The sequence below is a fragment of the Prionailurus viverrinus genome, chromosome B1 (assembly GCF_022837055.1).
Source record: "Prionailurus viverrinus isolate Anna chromosome B1, UM_Priviv_1.0, whole genome shotgun sequence".
Classification (NCBI taxonomy): Eukaryota; Metazoa; Chordata; class Mammalia; order Carnivora; family Felidae; genus Prionailurus; species Prionailurus viverrinus.
In genome coordinates this window covers 20486948-20510523 of record NC_062564.1, presented here as the reverse complement: position 1 = coordinate 20510523, position 23576 = coordinate 20486948, and the positions used below count along the sequence as shown (strand labels likewise).

General features: G+C 40.3%; 1 protein-coding gene across 1 annotated transcript in view; it reads right to left on the bottom strand.

Annotated features, from left to right (window-relative positions):
- Window positions 1-1247: 1247 nt before the first annotated feature.
- ASAH1 (N-acylsphingosine amidohydrolase 1) overlaps window positions 1248-23576 on the bottom strand; it is a 50571-nt gene continuing 28242 nt past the window's right edge. The window contains exons 3-14 of the mRNA XM_047854952.1: window positions 18695-18785; window positions 18214-18300; window positions 15335-15413; window positions 10679-10753; window positions 9743-9788; window positions 8990-9134; window positions 8390-8444; window positions 7944-8025; window positions 3967-4098; window positions 3739-3862; window positions 3256-3312; window positions 1248-2285 (exon numbers count right to left, since the gene is read on the bottom strand). Of these exons, the coding sequence (XP_047710908.1) occupies window positions 2196-2285; window positions 3256-3312; window positions 3739-3862; window positions 3967-4098; window positions 7944-8025; window positions 8390-8444; window positions 8990-9134; window positions 9743-9788; window positions 10679-10753; window positions 15335-15413; window positions 18214-18300; window positions 18695-18785 (1063 nt within the window). The 3' untranslated portion in view covers window positions 1248-2195. The remainder of the gene's footprint in view (window positions 2286-3255; window positions 3313-3738; window positions 3863-3966; window positions 4099-7943; window positions 8026-8389; window positions 8445-8989; window positions 9135-9742; window positions 9789-10678; window positions 10754-15334; window positions 15414-18213; window positions 18301-18694; window positions 18786-23576) is intronic.

The window sequence follows — 23576 nt, the reverse complement described above, 5'->3', positions numbered from 1 at the left end:
GGGGAACTAAGGGGATTATAAGAGGTACAGACTTTCCAAGGAAAAAAGAAAGAGAGGTATGGTTTACCTTGCATTGGAACCCTTAGAAGCCACTGTAAAGTTATTAAGTGGGCTGGGGCGCCTGGGTGGCTCAGTCCGTTAAGCGTCTTGACTTCAGCTCAGGTCTCGATCTTCTGGTTCGTGGGTTCGAGCCCTGAGTCGGGCTCTGTGCCGCTGAACACTTGGTCAGAGCCTGGAGCCTGCTTTGGATTGTGTGTCTCCTCTCTGCCCCTTCCCTGCTCAAGCTCTGTCTCAATCTGTCTCACAAAAATAAATCAATGTAATAAACAAGTTATTAAGTGGCCTAATTTCAAGACTGTTGTGTCCTGGGGTATAGGGAGGCCCAGGGAGAGAGATGGGCAAATGGCCAGTGGGTAGATCACCATATCAAATACAGTAACAATGAAAAAGTCTGAAATGCTGTACCAATTATTAAAATGTGACACAGCACAAAGGGACCAAAAGCTGTTGGAAAATGGCACCGATAGACCTGCGTCAATGACGCGGGGTCGCCACAGACCTCTTTGTGAAAACGCTATCTGTGAAGGACGGTAAAGCGACGTATAGGAAAACCAGGTATGCGTGCCATCCCATTCACGTGTCCTCTCCAAGTTAAGCCAGCAGTGGGAACCGCTGTCGGCATGTTGGTAAACACCCTCCCGGTCATCCTTCTACACTGTAGACACGAGGACATACACAAATAGGCTTCTACTCCGTATCCTAATTTATAACTGCTTTGTTGCCACTAAACAATGCTACCTAAAACCTCCATGCTAGTTGTTTCCTCCATATTCTCTGATGAGTCCTGAGGAATTGGGTCTGAAACAGCATCTCACCTATTTATTATAAATATCAAAAGGAAGGCTATTATTTCAGGAAAAAAATCCAAGTTTGCCTCATTTCATTTTTATCAGGGGCAGAATTGGAAGTTTAACACAAATCCTCCTGTAATTCCTCTAGCCTCACTAAGCTAACATGAGCATCACTACAGTTTTGTGGAAGAACCTCCTCCTCCCAGGAGAAAAGTAGACTTTGGACACCTACACACTGTTGACAGCACTGGGTTGAGACGAAAGGGTTAGTCACATCAGCTAGTGACCAGTGAGTCTTAACCCACCTATACAAGCCTTGTAACTGAATTCAGGTATGTTCAGCTTGGATCTCCAGCACGTAGGTCCACACTGTGTCAGCACACGTGTCTGCCAACACTATTTCCAACGACTGTTTATTGAGCGTCATGAATACAAGTGACATTATACAAAATGAAGTGGATACAGTCTCACCCAACTGGCATGCACTTCACAGTTAATTGTGTGAAAGTTTGAAAGGTTAACACATTCTGTCAGTGCTTTTCATAAACAGATTTCTGAAAGACATTTTTAGTAAGGTTTTTAAGAAATACACGATCAGACAGACAAACTAAAAATGTATTAAGTGAACAACATTTGTGAGAGTTTAAGGATTCACCTCTCGATTTCCACAAGGCTTTGACCTGTTTACTACTAACTCACAGAACCTAGGACTCAGTTTGTGAAGTTAACAAATGCCTGGAGTGACTGGGAGGTAGACTAATCATGAAAAAGGGAACATTTCAGTTCTGTGTACAAAAGGCTGCCTTCACATACGGATTACTTCATGAACCCAAACAAAGTACTTCTATTCAGGGTCAAAGGCTCCAGTACTACTGCCTGTTAAGAGAACTACACAGGTGGGTGGATGTCTCCTCCACATTGCTGTCAAAAACAGCAAAGACCATGGTATGTTAATTTGAAAAGAATCGGAAGGAAAAGACTGCTGTACGGAAAACCATACCAATATGTGGATTAAAGTGAAAGACGGAATGGTGTACAGATGGGCCCGAGTCAATGCCCACCGGGACTCTTGCTTTATTCTGTGGAGGTGGGCCCCACGAGGTCCCTGTCCCCAAACGTCCAAGTGGAGTGAAACCGCAAATTCTAGGTGATTGGTTTCTGTAACGAAGTTAATCGTAAATGAGAGTAATCAACTGTTAGGGCAAAAATGGTCTGTGGACTCATGCCCCAAAGAGAAACTGCCCCGAGTCTCAGTCTTGGAAGGAGGTCAGACAGCCGTACTACTCGGACACGGGTGAGTTTCCACCTTCATGCCACACAGCATTCTAGACGCCAGGTGTGTGCTCACCAACCTATGCAAGGGTCTGGGCAATCCCGCAGGTAAGTTTCGTATTGACCTTTGGTAACATCCATCAGGGTGGTGAATACAGTCAGCTGAAAGAAAAGGGACTTTTATTTGAAAAATGTTTCCAATTCAACGACGTCCTGACTTACATTAGCATTTCTATACACGTCGAGTTGTATAGAAATGCTACTTAGTATAAAATAGTATATAAACTACTTAGTATAAGTACTTAGTATATGAAGCTACTTAGTATAAAGCTTCTTAGTATAAAATAGTATATAAACGGTGTGTATACAAAGATACAAAAATAAATATACAAAGAACCAAAGAGTTAATAAGTTAATGTTTATATCTCACCATTTAAGAATGCCACAGCAAAACAATAATAATTGAAACAACTGACTTCAATAGAACCATTACTCCAGGTCATGAATATAAACAGGCTCTGGAGAGAATCCCGTTAATTCCTTACAAGATCTGATTCCTGAGTAGCACGCTGCTTCACCACCAGTGCTGTAACACCCCACGTCCTCAGCTCACGCAGAGCCTGATGGTTCTGTGGAGGATAAACAGCCCGGCTGTGGCCATCCTTATCCTTAGCGCATCTCTAACACAGCGGGGGAAACTCAGGCACGAAGCTCCATCTGAAAACAGACTTCAGACTTCGTTGAGTTCTAGGTGCTAATTGTAGTGTACAGTGAGATTTCTGACAGGGAGAAGTCGAAGGTAAAAGGCTGTATTTAACTGAAACGTCATGGAGGTAAAACCAGAAACCATACTCTGATCAGTCTGGACCTCAAACCACACTAATCAGTTTGTCATATCCCAGGAGTGACTGTTTTAGTCACACAAAAAACATTTTTAAAAATCAACCTTAAGCAGAACATGACTTGGGGGTTCTAGCTCTGACTGATCCATGATAACAGGGAAAGATAAAAACACAGGCCCAGGTTATTTCCCTAAAAGTAAATTATATACATACATGTTTTAAAAATAAGAAATTACAATTAAAATTTATTAAAATTAAAAATTATAAATATATATATATTTTAAAAATACCTTGTTGAGGACAGGTTTTGTTGACAGGACATCATATATGGTCGCAAATGAGATATTCTAAAACACAGAAGTAATTTTGTTCATTAAGTTAAATGCTGATGTCAGGAGGGTTATCCACACAATGGGCTATTAGAAACAAAGGCTTTCTTCAGTCAATCTCCCAGAAACCCCTAAAAGAATTTCCTTTGGGGTCACTGTTAGAAGAGTTAATGGTTCTAATGTGTCACTTTTTCTCTCTCCTCCTGCCCTCTTTAATTCTTGTCATTCAGCTACAGAGTGGTGTCCCAACATTAGAGTAAAAAGGCAAGTACTGTAAAATTTTGCTCTTTCAATTCAAAACGAAACAAAAACTCAGTACAGATTGTCCAGAGATACTGAATAACAGGAAGTTTATAAGTTCCTCAAAGGCCAAAGAAAAATGCCACAACTAAGATAAGCTTCAAACGTCACCATTTATTTCTACAGAGGACATTGTGACTGTACCTCTTGAGTTGTCCGGTTTAGGCACATCTTTGCAGGCGTTCTGCGATCATCGAGAAAGAAAGGACTTTTCCAACGGTCATAATTTGTTTGTAGCACATACCATCTATCCTGCTTGGGGTTGAGTCTAAATACAAACAGAGATTCTGACTAGGTTTCATGCCTTAAACCTGTAAATATGTCAGTCTATGCTTTAGTTTCTACTTATTTTGTTTGAACAAATGTACTTACTCATATACATCCAAAGATTGTGTTCTATCTCTCGTAATCACACAACCTTCCCCAGACTTGTTGCCTCCCAGGATAAAGTATGCTGGGGCCAATATCTTAGTTTTCGTCAATATATTCTTGGCTTCTTCATAACTACATAGAAACATTTTAAAAAAAAAGTAAACATTTTTAGTGGACTTGGAATGAAAAATATTTAGTTGTGGAAACTAAGGGAAAACAAAAGTATCTGAGAAACATATTCTTTTTTTTTTTTTTTAACGTTTACTTATGTTTGAGAGAGTGAGAGACAAAGCATGAGTGGGAAAGGGTCAGAGAGAGAAAGGGAGACAGAGTATCTAAAGCAGGGTTCAGGCTCTGAGCTGTCAGCACTGAGCCCAACACGGGGCTCGAACCCATGAACAGTGAGATCATGACCTGAGCTGAAGTCGGACGCTCAACTGACTGAGCCACCCAGGCGCCCCTATGCCTAGCACTTTTTAAATAAACGAGCTCATTTGCTTTAAACGCGCGTGTGCGCGCACACACACACACACACACACACCATGAACTCCCTATGAATGTCAAAGGTTAACCTAAGAAATTCTGAAATAATTATTCATTGTAGCTAGAAAATATTTTTCTATTTTAATATGAGCAATTTAAAATAAACTACCAATACATTAAAACGATCGTACACTATACTCAAATGGTATTTATTACAGGGGTGCAAGAACGGACCAACATCAACACATCAATGTGTTTCACCACGATAACAAAATGAAGGATAAAAAGCATATGATCATTTCAACAGATTCAGGGGAAGTACCTGACAGAATTCAACATCCTTTCATGATAAAAACTCAACAAGGTGGGTATTAGGGGGAACATACCTCAACATAATAAAGGCCACATAGGACAAACCCACAAGTAACATCGTAGTCAATGGTGAAAAGCTGAAAGTTTCTCCTCTAACATTAGGAACAAGACAAAGATGTCTACTCTCACTATTTTTATTCAGCACAAGTACTGGTAGCCCCAACCAGAGCAGTTAGGCAAGGAGAAGAAATAAAAGGCATTTAATTCAGAAAGGAAGGAGTAAAACTGTCACTATTCACAGATGATATGACACTCTACACAAAAACCCTAAAGACTGCACTAAAAAACTGTTAGAATAAATGAACTCAGCATAGGTACAGGACACAAAATCAATATACAAAAATCAGTTGCATTTCTATACACTAACAATGAACTACCAGAAAGAGAAATTAAGGACAAGATCCCATTTACAAGTGCAACAGAAAGAATAAAATGTCTAGGAAGAAACTTAACCCAGGAGGTAAAAGCCCTGTATACTGAAAACTATAAGACACTGACAAAATAAATGGAAAAAGACACAAACAAATGGGAAGATATTCTATGCTCATGGATTGGAAGAATACTCTTAAAATGTCCACACCATCCAAAGCAGTCTACAGATTCAGTGCAATCTCTGTTGAAATTTCAACAGCATTTTTCACAGAACAAATAATCCTAAAATTTAACTATAAGAATCCCAAGTACCCAAAGCAATCTTGAGAAAAAAAAACAAAGCTGGAGGGAGGCATTACACCTCCTGATTTCAAACTATATTTTAAAGCTGTAGTAATCAAAACAGGATGATATTGGCATAAAACAGACAGACAAATCAACAGAACAGAGAGCCCAGAAACAAATCCATTCATATATGGTCAATTTACATTAACAGAGCAAAGAATATACAATTGGGAAAGGACAGTAACATGCAAAAGAATGAAACTAGATGACTACCTTATACCATACACAAAACACAACTCAAAATGGATTAAAGAACTGAACATAAGACCTAAAGCCATAAAACCAGAATAAAATATAGGCTATAAAGTCCATGACATTAGTCTTGGTGATGAATTTTTGGATTTGACACAAAAAGCAAAGGCAACAAAAACAAGTGGGCCTGTATCAAACTAAAAAGCTTCTGTACAGTAAGAAAACCATCAACAAAATGAAAAGGCAATCCAGTGAAAAGGACGAAAGTATTTGCAAATTTTATTATCTGATAAAGAGTTAATATACAAAATATGTAAAGAACTCATTCTTTTATGATCCTTAGGCCCAACTCTAACATCATGGGAGGGTTCCCTGTACCTAACACCAAGAAAATCTTGGACATCCTCAAGTGTCCAAGAATTCGACTCAATTCTGACACTATCTATACAGAGATAACGTTGGATTCACTTGTTAAGGATTCAGACTTATAAGACTGTACTCCACCCCTAACTTCCGAGGTCAGTCCTAAGCCCCATCCAGCCAGTTGTAAGCATTACCTGTGCCTCTAGCTGACTGGCTAAGACTGGAGGTTCCCACAAGGTCCTCTTTAGCTTCAATTAATTTCCTACAGTTGCTCATAGAACTCAAGGAAATGTGTACCAGTTTATTAAAGGATATGATAAAGGATACGAAGCAAGAACCATATAAAGAGATGCATAGGGCAAGGCAGGTGAGAAGGGCACAGAGCTTCCATGGTCTCAGAGTATGCCGCTCTCCCCAAAATTCTGTGCTCACCAACCCAGAAGCTCTCCAAACCCTTTCCTTTTGGGGTTTTATGGAGGCTCCATTACATCAGCATGACTCATTAAATCACTGCCCAGTGGCAGGTGATTCTACCTCCAGCCCCTCTACCCTTCCCGGATATCCGGTGGCCCTGAAAGTTCGAACCCTGTAATCGATGGCTTCCTTCACAGGCCACCAGGCCCCACCCTTTGGTGCTTTCCAAAAGTTGCCTCATTAACATGACAAAAGACACCTTGATCACTCTCAACACTTAGGAAATTCAAGGATTTGGGGAGCTGTGAACCCAGAAATGAAAACAGATCAAATATCTATCTCTTATAAAAAAAAATCACAATATCGTACTCATATAACTCAATAGCATAAAAAAATTGATTTAAAAATGGGTAGAGGATCTGACTGGGCATTTTTCCAAAGACGATACACAGATAGATGGCCAACAAGTACATGAAAACTATGCTCAGCATCAGGACTCACTAGGCAAATGCAAATCAAAACCACAATGAGTTATTACCTCACACCTGATAGAATGGCTATTACCAAAACGGTAAGAAATAAGTACTGGTGAGGATGTGGAGAAAAGTGAACTCTGCACTGTTGGGAATGCAATTGGTACAGCCACTGTGGAAAACTGTATGGAGGTTCCTCAGAAAAATAAAAATGGAAGTACCATATGATTCAGTCATTCCTCTTCTGGTAATCTATCCAAAGAAAACAAAAACACTAACTTTAAAAGATACCTGCAGCCCCCTGCTCACTGCAGCATTAGTTACCAAAGCCAAGATATGGACACAACCCAAGTGACCACTGAGGGATGCATGGATAAAGAAGTTGTGGTGTGTACATACAATGATTATTACTCGGCCATAAAAAAGAAGGAAATCCTGCCGTCTGTGACAACATGGATGGACCTTAAGGGCATTATGCTCATGAAATAAGGGAGACAGAGAAAGACAAAATACCTTATGCTATCACTTACATGTAGAATCTAAGAAAACTAAACTCATAAATGCAGAAGACAGAGTGGTCATTGCTAGAGGGTGGGCAAAATGGGTGTTGGGGGTCAAAAGGTACAAACTTCCAGTTCTAAAATAAGTCAGTCCTGGGGATGTAATGTATAACATGGTGATGACAGTTAATAATACTGTATTGTATGTTTGAGAGCTGCTAAGAGAGTAAATCTTAAAAGTTCTCAACACAAAGAAAACAATTTCTGTAGCAACATATGGTGATGGATGTTAGCTACACTGATTGTGGAGATCATTTCACAATATATCCAAATACCAAAACATTTCGTTGTACCTGAAACTAACAGAATGTTTTATGTTGCTTATTATCTCCAAAAAAACCAATAAAATAATTTTAAAATGAATAAATATTAAATTTGATAATAAAGCAATCAAACAGATTACCTTGTGCTATTTTCCAGGACTGATCTAGTGATAAACCCTATCCACATGGCATCTTTCTTTCCCAAAATCCATTCTATGATACCTGGAAGAAATCAAATACACACAGTGTCACAGGCCTGGAATTACGTTAGGCTGTGAACCAGAATACAAAGTTCAGCCTTCTTCTGAAAACATCTATGGAATTCCCATTTAAGAACTCTCTACTCATTGGGGCGCCTGGGTGGCGCAGTCGGTTAAGCGTCCGACTTCAGCTCAGGTCACGATCTCGCGGTCCGTGAGTTCGAGCCCCGCGTCAGGCTCTGGGCTGATGGCTCAGAGCCTGGAGCCCGTTTCCGATTCTGTGGCTCCCTCTCTCTCTCTCTGCCCCTCCCCCGTTCATGCTCTGTCTCTCTCTGTCCCCAAAAATAAATAAACGTTGAAAAAAAAAAAAAGAAGTCTCTACTCACCCATATAACCACCATTTACGCCGAAACGTTCATTTAACGTAAGGCTAAACAGTCCCTGAAAACAAGACAAAGCAATGAGATCAGAAACTTCAACCATCCTGTTTAAGGCCCCCTCTTTGTATACTGGTATACCAAATCCTGGAACGGGAGATGGGGGGGATGCAAAGATGAGTCAAAACTACATCATCACATTCTATTAAGTTCAATGCGTCTTCACGTGCAGCATGTGACATGAGTAGGTGGAATATTATTGGTCACACTTTCCTGACAAGGAAAACAAAATGCAGAGAATTCATGCCTAACTTGTTTGAGTGGCAGACTAAGGACGAGATGCCAGGTTTACATTACATTCCCGGTCCTCACCATCCAGCCACACGCTTCTTCCTCCTGACAGTCTCCCTGAGACAAGCCTTCATTCCCTTTCTACTCTTCCCCACCATGCAAGTTCATACCTATGAAGGTGACAAGAAGTACAAAGGGACGAACTGAGGCTTCATATTCTTTCTAGGTCCTCGTTTCCTCAGACCCCACCTTTCAAAGGCAGTAATAAAAGCAGGACCCAGAGCTACCTGTAAAATTATTTAACAGTAGATTTCTTACTGGTTTGAATCCTGTTAACATGCCCACATAGCCAGCAAAGCTTGAGGCCTTGAAGACAGTTTTATTGTTTCTTTGGAAGTCCAAATTCACTGTTAAAGGTTTTAGTTGCTCAGTTACGACCCAGGTATTATTATTTATGTTCCACCTACAAAAGACAAATTTCAGTGATATTTAAGAACAATAATGGTAATAAGGGTGAATATGATGACGATGGCCAGGCACTAAATTAGGTCTTCACCTACCTGGTCCCTCAAGCGGGGAGGAGGGACCCCCCCTTGCAACAGGAGTGCTTTGCAACAGGAATGCTCACAACTTTGCAACTTTGCAACAGGAGTGCTTGTATCCCCCATTTTCCACAGGAGAAAACTGAGGCTCAGAGAAGTTAAATAACCCAACATAACACAGCCTATTAAATAGCAAACCCCAGATTCAAATGTAGGTCTCTAATTACAGAGCCCTGTTCTAGTTTTTTCAGGAAAGTTAGGAAGACATAAAATACAATACTGTTCTTCCCTTCCGAGCAGTAAACCAGATGTGCATCTGGGGCCTCCAATCCTCCACATGTGTGTTCAGATGTGTGTTCACTAGGTGCAACTCCATTACAGGCCCAAACAGTGTGCCCGTCTTGTCTCAAAACTAAGAAACAGGATCTTCACTTCTGGGCCTATTTTGGGCATGATTTGGGATTTACTTTTCATCAATGGAATACAATCTACTCTTGGGAAGAAGAGTTCTACTGCGTCCTTTACTTACCCAAGAAATATTCCAAAATCCATGTTTCTCCCATGTAGTAGATGACCTAATATAAAGAAAGAAGACACATGTCATGGCAGTTATGACAGCATCACTGGTTCTAACTAAAAGCTGGACACATAGTTCTAGTTTACTGATACGACTATTCCGTCCAACAGTAAGAATTAAGCAGCATCCTAGGATCATAAGCCTTAACAAGATCAAACGGCTGTGCCTGCCACACTGACCAGATCCCCTCACAATCATCTGAACGCACAGGGTTCCAGGTAAAATTAGGGTGTCTGAAGAGGATGAGGAGTCGTTCTTCGGTCCACTGTGTCAGCTACCTGGACACAGCTGTCCTAGCCTCACCTCATGTGACCTGCCACCATCCTTCCCGTCAGGAATTGTCACCTACAGCTGAACACCTCGAGGGTCAAGTACCGGCAGACTTTCTACCCAAGGTAGAGGTCAAAAATAAAGTGAGTCAGGGTACATCATCCTGTGCCTTGCATCCTGAGTACCAGCCAGAAAAAAACATGGGAAAGTGAGGTCCCTGGGCTGTGAAATGATGTGACGAGGTTTGTCCCGGGCTTCGAGCGAAGGCCGGATGAACATGTATATAAAGATAATGAAGTACCCCTGTGAGTACTTACACTAAATCATGATGAAGAGTGTAAGGAGACTAGGAGGAAGGGTAAGAATGTTTACGGTCCCAAAATACTTCTTCCCTCTAAGTTTTTTGCATACCTGAATTAAACTTTAAGAGGCATTACAGTGGTCTCAAAATAAGGGTAGTTTTAAATTCACCGTTAAAAATTTGCTAAGATCTATAAAACTATATGCAACATACACTGAATTTGAAAAGTAAGCATGGATATTACAAGTTCTAATTCCATTTACATTTTCTTTTACTTTGTACTTTGCACTGCCCGCCCTCCCCCAGCACACATTTACCTTGTTTGTCTTCTGTTATTACTGAAGTACAAATGGTAAAAATTTCATAGAAGACATTGAATGAAATAATCTCACCTATGAGAAAAGATAGGACATTTCTTGGTCAATATACAGAACCATGACATTGTTAGAAAATTCTTTTTTTAAGAAAAGGGTTGACAATCATCACTGTGCGAATTTTTGCTTTGTACATGCCTGCAGACAGCTGGAGCATGCCTGAAGAGCTGGTCAGGTGGTGGGATCTCACCAGCCTGTACTCTACAGACACAAGATAAAACCAGCCCCAAAGGGTCAGCTATGTGGGCACGTTGGAATTGTATTGCAATACGATGTCCAGATTTTTCATCAATGTGCTGCATTTTACTTTTGTTTGAGGGCACTAATGTATGGTGACTTAACACATCTGGCTCTTGGTTATATACTGAACATGTTATTTTGCTCACATATTTATTATATTTATAATATAATATTTATATAATATTAATATTAATATATATTATATCACTTATATATTATATTATAAAATTATATATTATAAAATATATTGTAATATATTATAATTAATAATATTAAATATTTTTAATATTTAAATATAAATATAATATTTATTATTATCTATTCATTTTTGACAGAGACAGAGAGACACAGACAGACAGACAGAAAGGGCATGAAAAGGGAAGGGGCAGAGAGAGAAGGAGACAGAATCTGAAAAAGGGTCCAGGCTCTGAACTATCAGCACAGAGCCCGACTGGGGCTTGAACCCATGCGCGGTGAGATCATGACCTGATCATGATCATGTCCAAAGTTGGACACTTAACTGACTGAGCCACCCAAAAACACCTTGCTCATATTTTAAGAAGTGACAAATATTTCTAAGGTGAGGAACTATTAATAAAATAATAAAATTAGTGCCGAGCTACCAAGAAAATCCATTTTAAAACATTTTAATTTTTGAATAATTTTCTAAAACTGTATAATACTAACACTTAGCATTTAATTAAAAGGTATACATCCTGGGAATAAAAGGCACAGCATGGAGAATATAGCCAGTGGTACTGTAACAGCACTGTATGCTGAACGGAGGGACTACACTTGTGCTGAGCATAGAGCGATGTACTGAACCACTAGCTGTAACCCTGAAACTAATGTAACATTGTGTATCAACTATACGCAAACAAAAACAATTATTTTAATTAAATATTTAAAGATATACGGCACATTTTATCTGTCGCATTTTATGTTAACATGTAAAGCTTAACATTTTTTCCCCATCCTAACCTAATGTTTATTTCCATTTTGGTAAGATTCTGCCCTCATTTTCTCTTATTACAAATCATCTGTTAATCTTTATAATCCATTTTTCTCTCCAGATATTTATATGTGGTATTTATTTGATAGAATTCTTTACATAATAAAGGAATTAAATACTTGTTTCTCACATGGGCTGCGAGAACATACTTCTAGTATGCTGACCATCTTTTTACATCATTTTTTTAAAGAAGCAAAAAGCAATAAAAATCCTAGCCACTTTTGTTGATAAATACTATTGATTTGCAGTAATTCTCAATCATCTCTCTTGTAACACCAAGGTACTACTGTCTACTTAAAACAACAACTCTAACACTTTGGTACCTCAAAAATAAAATTAGCGTTGCAGGAAAAGTCTTTTTCAGCAAATTAAATTTGACTTCATTAAAGTTAAGAACTTCTGCTTATTAAAAGACACCAGTAAAAGAGTAAAAATGCAAGCCACAGACTGGGAGAAGATACTCGGAATGCATTTGACAACAGACTTATAGACAGAATATGTAAAGAATTCCTTAAAACCATTTATACTACCCAAAGCAATCTACACATTCAGGGCAATCTCCATCAAAATGACATCAGAAGTTTTCACAGAACTAGAACAGACAATCTTAAAATTTGTATGGAGCCACAAAAGATGCTGAACAGCAGAAGCAATTATGAAAAAGAAAAGCAAAGCTGGCGCATCACAATTCTGGACTTAAAGTTATGTTACAAAGTTCTAGTGATCAAGACAGTAGAGTACTGGCCCAAAAATAGACACACAGATAGAACAGAATAGAAAGCCTACAAATAAATCCAATTATATGGTCAATTAATCTTCAATAAAGCAAGAAAGAATATCCAATGGGAACAAGACAGTCTCTTCAACAAAAGGTGCTGGGAAAACTGGACAGCAACACACAAAAGAATGAAACTGGACCACTTTCTTACACCATACACAAAAATAAATTCAAAATGGGTGACAGACCTAACTATAAGAAAGGAAACCATAGAAACCCTAGAAAAGAACACAGGCAGTAATTTTTGACATCGGCCATCCCAACTTTTCTCTAGATAGGTCCCCTGAGGCAAGGGAAGCAAAAGCAAAAATAAACTATTGGAACTACATCAAAATTAAGAAGGCAACCTACAGAATGGGAGAAGATATTTGCAAATGACGTATCTAATAAACAGCTAATATCCAAAATATGTAAAGAACTTACACAACCAAACACCCCCCAAAAAACCCAAATAATACAATTTAAAAAATGGGCAGAAGACACAAAAAGACATTTCTCTAAAGAAGACATCCAGATGGCCAGGAGACACATGAAAAGATGCTCATCATCACTCATCATCAGGAAAATGCAAATCAAAACTACAATGTGAGATCACCTCACATCTGTCAGAATGGTTTATTTTAATAAACAACATGTGAAACAACAGGGTTGGCAAGGATGTGGAAAAAAAAGAACCCTCCTGCACTGTTGGGAATGCAAACTTGTGCAGCCACTATGGAAAACAATATGGAGGTTCCTCCAAGAGTTAAAAATAGAAGTGCCCTACAATCTAGCAATCACACTACTGGGTACTTATCCAAAGAATATAAAAACACTACATCAAAGGGATACATGCACCCCTATGCTTATAGCAGCATTATTTACAACAGCCAAAATATGGAAGCAGCCCAGTGTCCATCAAGAGATGAATGGGTAAAGAAGATGTGGTGTGTGTGTGTGTGTGTGTGTGTGTGTGTGTGTGTGTGTGTGTGAAATCTTGCCATTTGCAATGACATGGATGGAGCTAGAGTATAATGCTAAGTGAAATAAGCCAGAGAAAGACAAATACCATATGATTTCACTCACATGTGGAATTTAAGAAACAAAACAATCAAAGGGGAAAAAACAGAGAGAGAGGGACAAATCAAAAACCCGACTCTTAACTACAGAGAACAAACTGATGGTTACCAGAGGGGAGGTGGGGGAGGGGATCAAATAGGTGATGTGCACTGAGCAATGTATAGAATTACTGAATCGCTAAATTGTACACCTGAAACTAATAAAACACTAACTGGAATTAAAATAAAAACTTAAAACAATTCTTTGAAGCCAGTTAAAAATGGGCCAGACTGCAACAAACATTTCGCCTTGAGAAGGAAGGAGAGACAGGTAGACTACCTTTTTAAACCATTTTTTTAAAGAAGCAAAAACAAAACACTCACCAATGAAAGGAAAGACCAACAGCTGTACGATCTCACAGTCATCAGGAAAAAGCAAATTACACAATAATGGGATTCTACACACTCAACAAAATGGCTCAAATGAAAAATATTGATGCTAGCAGGTGGAGAAGTATCAAGTAGAGAAAACAAACTCTTGTACTATGCTGATTGTCTGTGGATACAATTACCTTGAAAACTGGTTAGCAGAATCTACAAGGCTAAAATACAGCTACCCTATAAACAAGTATATATCCAACACAAGTGAGTGGCATAAGTCCATCAAAAGAGAGATACAAGAATGTTCCTAACTGCTTTATGCTTAATATCCCAAGTCTAGAAACCACCCAAACAAACTACTTATACAGTAGCATACTACCTATAATGATAAGTACAAGAAACCTGACACAAGAGATCACAGTGTAATTAGGAGGTTCAAGAAGAGGCAGAACTGGGGCACCTGCGTGGCTCAGTGGGTTAAGCGTCTGACTTCAGCTCAAGTCATGATCTCATGGTTCATGGGTTTGGCCCTGCATCAGGCTCTGTGCTGACAGCTCGGAGCCTGGAGCCTGCTTTGGATTCTGTGTCTCCCTCTCTCTTTGTCCTTCCCCTGCTCGTGCTCTATCTCTCTCTCTCTCTCAAAAATAAAAATAAACATTTAAAAAAAAGGGGCAAAACTACTGTATGCTGAAGTCAGAATAAGCAGTGACCTGGGGATGCGGTACTGTCTGTGAGACGGCATGATGGAACATTCTGCATTGCTCAGATTTTCTGTATCCTTTTTTTTTTTTTTTTTAGTGTTTCTTAATTTTTGAGAGACAGAGCACGAGCAGGGGAGGGGCAGAGAGAGGAGGCACAGAATCCAAAGCAGGCTCCAGGATCTGAGCTGTAAGCACAGAGCCCGATGCAGGGCTCGACCTCATGAGCTGTGGGATCATGACCTGAGTGGAAGTCCGACACCTAAACTACCCAGGCGCATCTGGAGTTTTCTGTATCTTGATCTGAGTTGTGATTACATGCATGTATGCATATTAAAAACTCTGAGCTGTATACTTAAGATCTATCCAGTGTATCTCAACAGAAAAATACCTCAACAGAAACATTTTAAAGTGTTTTATTAAATCTTTTAAAAGTTGCAAAGGGAACTTTACCTAAAGGTATGTCAGTAACAGCTGCAATCCCCTTCATTTCCTCCTCATAAGGACCAGGAAAGTTGCCAAGTAGACCAGGCTGGAAAACAAATAAATTACCAATCATTCGACCTAAAGGGCTGTTTTGAGATTTGTGGTTTTGTTTGTTTGTTTGTTTTACATATAGTTTGTTCTGGATGCCCCTCCATAGTAAATAATTAGTTATTTTTAAGGCACTTTTACATCCCATATTTCTAAAAGACTCTACATAAGACTCAATACTGGGCCCTCAGTCTTGACCTCTTGCCTTTATTCCCTTAAACTTAGCTGTTCTCAGTATGATGCAAAGACCTAGGGTTGTTTTTCCTGCCTCACACTTCACCTCTTCTCCAGAGAGCAAAGATAACTGCACTCAGATAAGCTAACAGGACCCACGACACAGGAACATGACAACTACCCCTTATCTCTGCCCAAACCCGCCCTCTCACCTTGGCACTACACCCTCATTACTACTTCCTTCCCACACTCCTAAAAACAAATCTGTCTTTGAGTCATTCACCAAGCCTTCTGTCTTCGTTACTGGCTTCTTGGGCCGCGGTGCATGACCACGATCTGGGTGCAAACAAGGGACACAGGGGCAAATTCCCTGTGGACATATAATTTTATTCTCACATGCAACTATTCACTATCAGGGAGATAACAATTTAAGCTCACAGCCTGCTGCTAATAAAATAATGTGTAAACCTTTTACAAGTCCTATTTGTCACCAACTTGGTCTTCATGTGTCATGTTACCTAACTAAGCATATGTTTTTCCTTTAGGAATTGAAAGCATTACACAAATGGGATGTTCCTGCGAATACAAAGAGGACTTGTTGAACATTTATTAACCACTTATTATATCCAGGCACTGTGCTTCAAATTCACAGCGTGATTTAATCCTCACGACCACCATATACAATATCTATTACTACTACATTGCTCCCGATGAGAACTCTCATGTTTCACAATGTAAGAAACATGTCGAAGGATACGGTTATTAGGTTGACTGATCCAACCTTAAAATCCAACGTTTGAAGAGGGAAAAACCCCAATATGGTCTGAATGCAAAGCCTGGGCCAGCAGCCCTCACTGCTGGCACAGAGAGTGGGGGGGGGAGGGGGACAGCAGGGGCCTCTTATCTGCTGCTCCTGCCAACCTTTGTATTTTGGGGAGGTCTGGTTAGTATGAACATGAAGGATACCGTTTTTTTTTTTTTTTTTTTTTTTTTTTGTGAGAGAGAGCGTGAGCTGGGGAGAGGGGCAGAGGGAGAGAGGGGGAGAAGGGTGGGGGGGGGAGAGAAAGAGAACGAGAGAGAGACAGAGAGAGAGAGAGAATTTCAAGCAGACCCCATACTCAGCTTGGAACCCAACACAGGGCTTGATCCCATGACCCTGGGATCATGACCTGAGCCAAAAACTGAGTCGGACACTCAACCTCCTGAGCCACCCAGGCGCCCCATGGGATACCTCAATTAAAAGCTCTGAGAGCACAAGCATGAGGGGTAACAGGGGTGGTGGCTGGCAGGTGCAAGGGTCACAGGGATTATATGCCTAGATCATCTAGCCTCTAGGACACAGTGATGCTCAACCAGGAGTGGTTTCACTCCCAGGGGACATCTGGTGATGTCCAGAGACACCTGTGGTTCTCACAAATGAAGGGATGCACCCAGTGGGTAGAGGCCAGGGATGCTGCTAAACATCCCACAATGAGCAGACAGCCTCTACAGGAAAATACTATCCAATCCCAAATGTCCTAAGTGCTGAGGTAAAACATCTGCCCTAGGCCTATGGTGTCCTCCCCAGTCCTTTGTACCCTGCGGAACTTTGAGGGTCCAGAGCCGTGACTGAAACAGGGCGATGAGGATCCCTCACAGGCTCTAAGGGCCAGAACCTAGATTTTCCATTGGTTCCACCTAAATTAAAAAGGAGCTGAAGAAATGGAGTCGTCCTGCATGACCAGGAGGGAAATGAATCGACTTGGTGAATACATAGCTACAAGAAACACAAAACCCAAGTGAGTTTCACAGCCACTGAGGGACCTCATCAAGTATGCAGCTGGGCCGAATATGTCATCTGGTCATACACAGGTAGAGAAATGTGTCCTGGGATTGCAGGCAATGTACTTAAAAAAAAAAACAACAAAAAAACCCCCAATTTCCAATAGTGAACTTGCAAATGTATAATTGACTGTTGAACAATGTTGAACAACATGGGGGTTAGGAGCTCACCCCCTATACAGCTGAAAATCTCTGTGTAATGTTTGACTTCCCTAAAACTACTAACAGTTTACTGTTGACCAAAAACCTTGTTGATAATATCAACAACTGACTCACATGTATTCTGTATATGTATTTTACACTGTATTCTTACAATAAAAAAGCTATGTTAACAAAAAAAAAGTTAAAAAAAATTGTTAAGAGAAAACACATTTACAGTACTTTACTGAAAAAAATCCAGGTATAAATGGACCTTCCCAATTCAAACCTGTAGAGTTCAAGAGTCAACACACTGTGTGAGGGGACAGAAATGACATGCTCCCAGATGAAATAACATCATTTGCCCATTGTTGTATAAAGTAGTCCATACTTCAAAAAAACAAACAAACAAACAGATGAAGGGGCAGTCAACTGCCACAATTTGCCATGCTATTTTGTGTCCTATTACTCTAATACTACCAGAACACAGAATTTTAAGTACCTCTAAAGTTGACAGGTGGTCTAGAATCAATGCAAACTCATCCAACCTCCTTAGAAGAGGTTGTCAAATTACGTCTTTAAATACAAAAGCCTTGTCTGAACTCTGCATGTATGTGGGGATGTGTGTATGTTTAAAATATATTGTGGGAAATAATATTTCTTACCAACTTTTGATCCACTATTTGTATAATTTTTCCACTTGGCACAAAAGCATTTATCATATTCTTCAGGGAATTCATTATAACCTTTAGCTGAAACATAAATAATTTAATTAATAGACATAAAAAGTGTTGACATTTAAGATTAATAATGGTAAAATGAAAACAGATACAGACCTTTTGACTTATTCATACATAAGCAGAGTGCTGTTTGAAAATATTTTAATCTAATATATACAGAGAATACATCTTTAACAGGCCCTATGATTAAGATGAAGGTAGACGATACAGAAACAAAAGGCAAAGGCCAGTAAAAAGAGCAGGAAGCTACAGAAAAATGACATCTTTTCTTCTGTTACTGTTAATGGGAGGAAAGTATCAAAACCGTATCTTTAAAATACCTGGTATGTACTTTCATGAACTGTTCTTTTAAAAATGCAATTATATTGAGTAAAGTCACAAACAGAAGATTTAACAGTCAGCATACCGCTGGTGCCTTGTCAGCCATCAACTCATGCCATCTTTTATAGGGCGGTAGGTCGAGATTTATGGTATACCACGGAACTGGACCCCTATAGCTGCAAGGAGAGGTGCATCACCGTGAAACGTCAAAAGCAGTTTCTTGATGGGAGTTGGATAGTTACATCTAGATGGATACGTTAGAGGCACATTCTTAACAACAATACAGACGACAGCACTTAAACCAAAGTTTGCAGAGAAGCTCATTTTCCCACCTAGTGTTTCTGCCCTATGTTGCATACACAATCACATGTGATTTCAGAAATCTTAAACTAGAGTTCTACCTTCTGAAAGGTTAAGGTGAATTGGTGACATGTGAAGAATCAATGTCGCCTCAAGAGCCTCATGTAATCTATGTATCAGTGCTAGAAGATATCTGCCTTTGGGGCACCTGGGTGGCTCAGTGGGTTAAGCGTCTGACTTCAGCTCAGGTCATGATCTCGCAGTTGGCGAGTTTGAGCCCAGGTCAGGCCCTGTCCTGACAGCTAGGAACCTAGAGTCTGCTTCGGATTCTGTGTCTCTCTTTCTCTGTGTCCCTTCCCTGCTCATGCTGTCTCTGTCTCTCAAGAATAAACAGACATTAAAAAAAAAAAAAAAGAAAGAAAGAAAAGAAAGAAAATATCTGCTTTTTTTCCCCTCCCAAATCTCTGCAAAGATTTAGTCTAGGCTCTGGGCACTTCTCCAACTGGTATCCCAGTCTCAGAGTTCCGTCTTAGACAGTCTAACACTACTGTCAAATCATGTCTTTAGCACTGGCTTCAGTAAGGGCATCTTTTAAGCCCCCAGAGGTGGCAACATGTATTAGCTTCCCATGACTGGCTTCAAGAACCTTCACCAGTCACTCAGCCATGTGACTCTTCCTGCCATGTTCCCTCTCTTCTCATGCTTCTGTAGTCAGTCCAAACCCGAGCACTATTCCATCATACGTATTCCCTGATTTTCTACTCTTCAACTGACACATAGCAATTTCTACAATGAAGACATTGCAACATCCATTCCCTAATCGATGGAGCTGGGCCACATTTCTGGTGGATGAACTCTACAACTGTTTTCTGTAGCTGCTGAAACATTATCTTCCACCTCTTGTTACTAAACTGAAATAGCCCCTAAGGGTGTGCCATTTGGTGATTTATCAGCTTAGAACTATGCCTAAAAATAGCCAGCATTTGCTCCCTTATTGCCCTGGTGTGAGCCACCAAACCTATATCCACCCTAATCTCCTGATTCTTTTCCAGTTCAGAGCGTTGGGTAGGCTCAAGGACTGCAAAGAAGAAATGTAGAGGAAATAAACTCATTACAGCAGATAATTAGATTAACAGGGCATGGGGAGACCCCAGAAACCTCTCTATAATAATACCTCCACTAATCAGAATTCTTTGAAAATTCTTCTGTTAAACTGAACAAAATTATTTTAATAACTAGAATTTAGCCATGATCCCACATTTTAATTCACATTAAGTGTTTTCTAAAATGTTTTTAAAGTTTTCTCAGCATTTAACATCTCTACCTCAAATTCCTAGAGAAATAAATAGTATCTGCCTTATGAAGGCAGTGATGATTACATGAAATACACAAAAAACACTCAGCAGTACCAGTATTCAATCAATAGTAATTACTAGAGAATATTTTCCTACTTGACTACAAACAATAAACATCATTAAATTACTTTTGAGACTTGGTAATTGCTGTGCCCAGATCATCACAGTCACTATTAAGAAGTGCCTGAACCCACCTGGCTCCCCAGGTGGCTCGGAAACTAGTCCAAGTGACACAGTATATGCATGCACAAATTAGAAGGAGGAGAAAATAAATGCTAATGGGATCTGGATGGATTCTGGAGGTGCTCCAGCTGTCAGTCCCTTGATCTCTAGTACTTATTTGACGGGTCAGGCTGGATACACAGGCGTTTCTCTCTTCCCTCACAGATGCCCATGCAGAGCTCTGGAATCGATGTACTCGGTCAAAAAAAAGTACAGGAGGATGGTGTTGTCATTCAAAGGTATATGAATACCACGCTCCCCTCTCACATGCCAAGACACATTTATAGTGCAGAGAAAAGGATCAGAGCAGAATGGAAGAATTTGATGTGGAGAACAGGCTAGTGAGGCAGGAGGAAATCCAGGAGGAATACCCGAGCAAAAATATTTACATTGTATAGATACATAAATATGAGAAAAATGTTTATTTGCACATGTGAGCTTTGTACACATGTATGTGTACACGTGTATACACATACACTCAACAACCTAGAACCAATTAAAAGCCCAAGCAGAGAAGGTTTGTAGGGTAACCAATTCATAGACACCTGTAAGGTACACATGAAAGGGAGTAGGAAAAAAGTCTTAAACATGGAAGGTAATCATTACGTGTTAAAATGAACTGTGGCCGTGAGACCAGCCATGAGATGCATGCACTCAGTAAGGCACTGAACGCCAAGATGGTCCCAGTGTTGACACAAAGGAAGACCGCCAGAGAGCAAGCCACATGACAGAGGGCTGGAATGTTCACGGCTTTAGAATAACATGGAAACTGATTACTTTCTTTCTTTTTTTAAGTTTATTCATTTATTTTGAGAGAGAAAGAGACAACATGAGATGGGCGGGGGGGGGGGGGGGGAGGGGGGTGCATGGAGAGAATCCCAAGCAGGCTCTGCACTGTCAGCACAGAGGCTGATGCGGGGCTTGAACCCACGAACCGTGAGATCATGACCTGAGCTGAAACCAAGATTCAGATGCTTAACCAATTCTGCCACCCAGGCACCCCAGAGACTGATTACTTCTAAGTTACTTCCTGCCATGTATTTGCCTCTTTTGACATAAAGGTGAGTAAATCAAAAGCATTTTGTTTATTACAGTCTGTATGTGGGATAGAAGCTATTTAGAATACATAATTTAGGGGGCGCCTGGGTGGCGCAGTCGGTTAAGCGTCCGACTTCAGCCAGGTCACGATCTCGCGGCCCGTGAGTTCGAGCCCCGCATCAGGCTCTGGGCTGATGGCTCGGAGCCTGGAGCCTGTTTCCGATTCTGTGTCTCCCTCTCTCTCTGCCCCTCCCCCATTCATGCTCTGTCTCTCTCTGTCCCAAAAATAAATAAACGTTGAAAAAAAAAATTTAGAATACATAATTTAGGCAAGTGCAGTACAACATATATACCGGAGTGCTACAAAAATTCAAACTGTCATCTTATTATTACTGGTTTCTGAAAATGAATAAAGGGAAATGTCATTTAGAATGGAATCAGTGGACAGGGGAGCTCTCACGATGCGCCACTGCCCCTCCTCAACTGCTGCCCTAGCAGTAAGAAAGGAACAAGTCCCAGCAGGGGAGGAAAGGCTCCCCTGGCAAAAGCCCAGCCAATGAGAAGCCACTATTCTTCCAACTCCCAGTTTGCTCCAGGAGACTTTTTATTTATAAGAGCTTTCCCTACTTCCCCTTTTCCTCTATAAAAGTGTGTTCCTGTCCTTTGTTCTGCAGACTTGCCTATGGTTTTGCCACAGCTTGCTTGTCCCTCACTATAATTCTCTGCTTTTGCTGAATAAACCCATATTCGCTGGTAAAACAACAGGCAAATTTGTTTTTAAGGCTCACATTACCTGGTGATCAGAAGTGGAATCCAGAGAAAACCCCCAACAATGCCAAAGCTGGTGCGGAAACAAACAGGTGCCCATACCCACAGAGTCCATTGGACTCCCTGCTTTCTTGCCAATCCTGGGGTTTGAGGGTAAGATTTCTCCAGGATTCAAGTTCCTCTCTCTCTGTATCTGAGCTCTTCAGGCTTTATTTGGGAATCTGTCTTAAAGACTTGCTTTTTTTTTTTTTTTTTTTTTTTAAATGAGAGTACTCGTTGACTCCTTTACAGAATTGGACTGTTTCTGTTACAACCGTAATGACCTTTAGTCCAACTCCTGTTTAGAACCAATTGTCCCTGTTTAAATTGTACCAGTCTGTGTTGACATTCCTCCCAACTCATTTTGGGATTGGACTATACCTGCTGGAAATGCACTAGCCTTTGGTCTGACTCCAGTTTGGGACTGGACTGTTCCTACTGGAAACATACTGGCTTTCGGTCTGATTCTTTTGGAACCAGGCTGTTCTGTTCAAACTGTGGTGTTCAGGAACTTTTCTCTTTACAGAAAAACATCTAAAAAATGGGAATCCAGTCATCAAAATGCTTTGAGGGTACCTGGCCCCTACTTGGACTCCAGCTGCTTTATGTTTTAAAGTGGATCCGTCCGCGTGCACATTTATGACTAAATGGACTGAGTTAACCAAAAGGAATTTAGAATTTCAATGGCCAACAAGGAGAAATTTTGATCTCCCCAAACTTGTTTTACTCAAAAGTAAGCTAGAGAGCACAGTTCCTAAAAACACAAACAAACAAACAAACAAACCTAAATAGGACACCTATTTTATCCATTTATTTGAGAATGAGAGAGTATGAGAGAGCACACGTGCATAGGAGAGGGGCAGAGAGGGAGAGAGAGAATCTTAAGCAGGCTGATGCCTATTTTAGGTGGTACCCTGAGACTTCTGAATCCTTACCAGGATCCTGAATTCGTCTCTTAGTAATAATCAGTAAATTAACTGATGCAACAAGTGAACAAAGTCAAAATGGTTTCGGAGACCTCTTTTTCTGCTCCCCTACCTTCTTTGTTTCCAGACTCAAGGCAGCCACCTGGTGTCAGGCCCCCCATCAGGTGCCACTTTCCTTTATTCTCACTGCCAAACCTCCTTTTTCCCCTGAAATGTTCCCTGCTTCCTCTCCTGAACCTACTAAATCCTGCCTCTTTAAAATGGACTCTTCTGAGGATCTACAGAAACTCCAAGTTTCTCATGTTCCCAGCACCAAGGG